Below are 5703 nucleotides of genomic sequence, written 5' to 3' on the forward strand. Positions count from 1 at the left end.
CAAAACCCCCTGTGGCTCCTTAGCACACTTGGCACAAAGTCCAAGGTCCTCCCCACGGGCTGTAAGCCCCTGCTCCCTGCTCCCTGTTTCCTGCAGGCTCTGGTCTCCCACCAGCCCCACCTCAGATCTGCACCCGCCACTGTGCTGTTCTTTGAGCAGGTCAGACACATGCCCGTCTTAGGGCCTCAGCCTCTTTCTGCAGGAACTCTTGACCCACAGACATCCGCAAGCTGCTCTCCTTCCTTTCTTTTAGATTTCTGCTCAAACACATCCCTCAATTATCATATTTAAACCAGTATCCCTGTCCTTCCCTCTGCCCCTTATTTCCTTGCTTTAGCTTTCTTCATATCACTTATCATTACCTACCAGTGTATTGTATGGTATATTTTTATGCTAATACCTAGTGGTTTGTCTGTTGGTTCATTTTCTATCCCCTCCCCAATAGAACGCAAGCCCCAAGAGGACAGGGACTTCACGTCTTTGGTCTCTGGCTATTATAGATGCTCAGTAAATATTTGTTAAATAAATGAATAAATGAACAAATAGGGGACATTTAATAAATTATTGGTGAACAAATGAACAGAGCAGGGGTTCTCAGAGGTCTAAATGGGGACTGTCGGAACAGCAGGGGTGAGGAAGGATCAAGTTTTGTGAAAGAAAAAAGTACACAGACACTGTTAAGAACGGTTCAAGGGTACTTTTATTAACTCTCGCTTCCTTCAGGCAAGGCAGACTTCGGTGAGGAGAAGGGAAAGTCTTCTTGGGGACATTGCTGGAAGAGCCCATCAGAGCGTCTACTCTTGGTGGATAGCCTCATGGGCAGTCTTCAGCACCCTGGACACCAAGACTATGAATTCCTCAAAGGTGACCTGTCCGTCTTTATCAGCATCCAGCTCTTGGAATACTTTGTCAATGGAAGGTTGGTCTTTGGTGTTCTTGGAGAAGGGAAAGCAGGGACAGTGAGCTCCCCTTTTTCCAGGCCTCGAATCCCTCAGAACTCAGCTTAGGGAGGCCTGGGAACACTAACTCATTAGCCAAAACTATGTGGGAGAATCCAATGTGAGAAAACAGAAGACAGAGAGAAGCAGCTGTCTTGGGCCATCCTAGAATCAAGTCTTGACCTGGAAGATGCTGTGTAGCTCAGCAATCCAATCCCACCCTGCCCTGCCTCTCTCCACTTTACAGAGGCAAGAAGGAGCAGAGCCTAAGGTGATGGTGGGAGTTATTCAGAGGGGAGGCAGAGCCCCTGTCCCACAGCTGGTTGGGGGGCAGGGGGAGACATCCTTGAAAGCTCAAACTGGGACGAACCCACCCCAGTCCTTGTCCCACCATCATCCTTCAGGCCTTGCCACTGCCCTCAGTGCAAGCGGTTGGGCAACATTGCCAAGAGAGGGGCATCATGTACCTTGAGGGCATTTGGAAGTTCCTTTGTGATCAGCTGCATCAGCTCACGCTTGCTGAGGGTGTCATAATGCCCCACCCGAATGGAGTATTGGTGGAAGATGTTGATGATTCCCTCCAGGTGGTCTTCCAGCTTCGTCATCTCCCTAACTTCACATTCACTTTCAAAGAGACAAAGAAGGTCTTGTCAAGGGGCAGTTCCTCCCCCACCCCACAGCACTTTCACTCTCTCCTCTCTTTCCGTATCAAAGGTTTAGACAAGGGATGACTACCCCTGGGTCTGCTCTGCGTTCTCTCTGCTCTGTGTTTGATCCACGGTGAATGTTCTCATGTGCGGATAGGATGGGGGGAGAAGGACGTAGAATACCGTCTAAAGTCTAAAAGAATCAGCCTTAACTGTCACGGTGTTCCATGTCCCCCCGTCTCCTGGGGACTATAGTTCAGAGGGTGTTAATCACTCAAGCTCACCTGGGAAGGGTGCTGTGGTTGGCCAGGCTGTTCCCTTTCCCCCCAAGTGTTGGTACTTTAGGGCCCTTACAGATGCCAGCCACCCCACCCACCTCGGCCATCCCCAAGTCCCGAGACTGAGTCTTCCTAGCAGAGCAAGAGCTGGCATCCTTGGGCCGAAAATACAGTCAACCCAGAGCGGGTCCAGCAGGCAGGGGGTTGTGGCTTCCAACAGCCTGCCAAGTGGCCCCCTGAAGGCCCAGCCAAGGAAAGGACACTTACCCCTCAATGCACAGAAGTGTGGAGGCAGCAGTACTGGTGAGGAGCCCTGAGCCAGGGAGGTGTTTATAAGGCATGTGTCACCTTTGACCTCGAGTGAAGAAACTTCTCTGATTCACCATGGGGCACGTTTCTCTGTTGCTCAAGAGAAGCTTCAAACATGTGGCTCTGACTGCAAAACGGGCAGCTCAGATTGCAAGAGAACAAGTTTCACTGCAGGCATGGCTCCTACCCGGAAAGGGAAGGGCTGGGGAGAGGCATTTGCTGAGTGTCTATACAACAAAAGTGATGGTGATAATAAAGACAGTCAAAGTAGACATGTAATCTGGGAACAGAAAAAGGACATTGGTTTAAAACTAAAGAAATCTGAATATAAAGTATGGAACTTAGTTGATAATAACGTGTCAAGAGCAGTTGATTAATTGTAACAAACGTACCACACGATGTAAGATGTTAATAATAGGGGAGACTGTGTGCAGGAATATTGGAACTCTCTATATTATTTTCCCAATTTTTCCATAAATCTAAAAATGTTCTGAACTAAAGTCTAAGTGTTTGTTTGTTTGTTTGTTGGCCGCGCAGTGCAGCTTCCAGGATCTTAGTTTCCCGACCAGGGATTGAACCCAGTCCACAGCAGTGAAAGCACCTAGTCCTAACCACTGGACCACCAGGGAATTCCCTAAGTGTTTTTAAAAGTGACCATGTATTGGTCACTCACATCATGCCAGACACTGCCTTACACAAACCCTCACTTAATTCTCCAAACAGCCCTCACTCCAACAGCGTTAATGGATTCCCCATTTTGCAGATGAAGAAAATGAGTTTGGAGAGGTTAAGGAACTTTTCTAAGTGCCAAATCCAAAATTGTCTGCTTTCAAAACCTTTGCCATTTTGTAATTTTTCCCTAAAATGAGAATAGTCTTTTGTTATCAAAAATAATACATGCTTGGGGCTTCCCTGGTGGCGCAGTGGTTAAGAATCCACCTGCCAATGCAGGGGACACGAGTTCGAGCCCTGGTCCGGGAAGATCCCACATGCCGTGGAGCAACGAAGCCCGAGCACCACAACTACTGAGCCTGCGCTCTAGAGCCCACGAGCCACAACTGCTGAGCCCATGTGCCACAACTACTGAAGCCCGTGTGCCTAGGGCCTGTGATCCACAACAAGAGAAGCCACCGCAATGAGAAGCCCACGCACCGCAACGAAGAGTAGCCCCCACTCACCGCAACTAGAGAAAGCCCGCGAGCAGCAATGAAGACCCAACACAGCCATAAATAAAATAAATAAATAAATAAATTTATTTTAATAATAATAATACATGCTCATACTTTTTGTAAAAAACCTAATTTTTGGTAAATGCCACAATCTTACATCAGACCCTGACCTTTTTCTTCCAGTTTGTTTCCTAATGCCATCAATTCTTGATTAGCCTTTTTTTTTTTAATGAAAGCTTCTTTATTTATTTATTTATTTATTTATTTATTTTTGGCTGTGTTGGGTCTTCATCTTTGTGCGAGGGCTTTCTCTAGTTGCGGCGAGCAGAGGCCACTCTTCATCGCGGTGCGAGGGCCTCTCACTGTCGCAGCCTCTCTTGTTGCGGAGCACAAGCTCCAGACGCGCAGGCTCAGTAGTTGTGGCTCACGGGCCCAGTTGCTCCGCGGCACTTGGGATCCTCCCAGACCAGGGCTCGAACCCGTGTCCCCTGCATTGGCAGGCAGACTCTCAACCACTGCGCCACCAGGGAAGCCCTTGATTAGCCTTTTTAAAAATTCTTTCTTCCACGCTCTCCCACACCCTCCAAATCACTGTGTGAGACTCAGGGACAGAGCAGCACAAATTCCGTGGCTGCCCTCCCAGAGTTTGGAATCTAATGGGTTCAGACACCTTCCTGAATCGTAGGAAGAGTTCACTGCACGTGATGGGGGTGGGGGGTTGCTGGGCGCTAGTCAGGCCGAGACTAGCGACCTGGATTCCACACTGGCAGGGGTACTTGGGAGAACCAGGGCTGCCTGGCAAGCCACAGTGGGAAGGGTGCCAGGGACCAGCCTGTGCCCTTGGGCAAGCGTTTGACCTCTATGAGCCTGTTTCTTCATTTGTGTGGTCACCTCACCGGACTCCTTTAGTTCCCAGAGTTGTTATGAGGCTCAGCTGACAGAATATGTGAGAAAAGGCTTGAAAACAGTAAAGTGTCATCTTTAAGTTGGTTTTTCTTTTGCCCTTACCCACCCAGCACGGACGTGGATCATTTAGCCCAGCCAGCATGAAAATGAGCCCAGAGACAGCCCTCCGGGGCCCAGCCACTGGATACTGGGGGTCTCCTAGCAGAACAAAGAGACCTGCCTCTTCTGTGTCTTGAGGAGTGTCCACTGGTGGAGGGGCCTACACTCCAGCTTTCCCTCTGAGCACCAGCCCCTACACCTGTGCCCGTCCAGCAAGGCCTTCCAGAAGTCAAGGGAGTTCACACAGAAGGCTCCTGACACAGGGAATAATATCACTTGCCTTACCTTCCTCCTTTCTCCCACCTGACCCCACTGAAAAGGTAGGATTGGCCCCAAGGGGCAAGGCCAAGCCCAAGTGATGTTCCCTCCTGCTGCTGGCCTTGGTGCTCCCAAGGGTATTCCAGATACTGGTGGCCTCCGGGCTATTCCTTGGGCTGGTCTTACCTCCCCATCAATAGGAACTCCACGAGGCCAAGACTGTGTAGGAAGCTGATGCTCATGGCAGCCAAGAAGGATGAAGAGTATGGGAAACTCTTTTGTTGATAGTTTGATACAGATGATACTGTAATGGTAGATGCATGTCATTTTACATTTGTCAAAACCCATAGAATGTACAATGCAAAGAGTAAACAGTAACATGAACTATGGACTTTGGTTAACAGTAATGCATTAATGTTGGCTCATCGATTGTAGCAAACATACCACACCAGTACAAGATGTCAATAACAGGGGAGCTGGGGGAGTGAGGGCTAAGGGGGTATTTGAGAACTCGCTGGACTTTCTGCTCAATTTTTCTGTAAACCTAAAACTGCCCCTGAAAAATAAAGTTTATTAATTAAGAAAAATACTACTGCCTCTGAAGTCATTATGCACAAAAAGTAATAGCATACTACACAACAGGAAACAAACTTTTCAAGTAAATTTTGAGCCAAATTGATAGAGATTTACTTTCACAACTTCCTCTATAAAGTTGATCAAAATACCTTGACAATGGTGGGGAACCTAGCACATTAGAAAAAAATTTTAACTAGCAAAAACGTGAATTCATTCTAATTCTTATAACCTCAACAAGAAATAAACACATGCTCTAAAGTAGAAGATAGACAGAGCTTCAAGAGTAATAAACCAAATGTGATCATGTAAACACCTCGAAAAAGTATATCAAGATAACTAAATTTGCATAATGCAAAAAACAATGAATTAAACTGATAAATCTGAGTAAAGAGTATATGGGAATTGCTTGTACTGTACTTGCAATTTTTCTATAAGTTTGTACTTATCAAACTAAATTACATCAACTTGAAATGATACCAAAATTTTAAAGTACTCATGGCAACCGAATGACTCTGTTAGTCAC

The 5703-nt window shown here is 47.2% G+C and overlaps 1 protein-coding gene across 1 annotated transcript; it reads right to left on the reverse strand.

The window, feature by feature from the left end:
• Positions 1-682: 682 nt before the first annotated feature.
• Positions 683-2154, reverse strand: S100A12 (S100 calcium binding protein A12). Its single transcript, XM_059901793.1, has 3 exons — positions 2131-2154; positions 1406-1562; positions 683-935 (listed from the first exon to the last, which is right to left on the reverse strand). Exons 2-3 carry the CDS (start codon positions 1541-1543, stop codon positions 795-797), a joined length of 279 nt encoding a protein of 92 aa, XP_059757776.1. The 5' UTR covers positions 1544-1562; positions 2131-2154; the 3' UTR covers positions 683-794.
• Between the last annotated feature and the right edge of the window lie 3549 nt (positions 2155-5703).

Source organism: Balaenoptera ricei, chromosome 1 (assembly GCF_028023285.1).
Source record: "Balaenoptera ricei isolate mBalRic1 chromosome 1, mBalRic1.hap2, whole genome shotgun sequence".
NCBI classification, from domain to species: domain Eukaryota; kingdom Metazoa; phylum Chordata; class Mammalia; order Artiodactyla; family Balaenopteridae; genus Balaenoptera; species Balaenoptera ricei.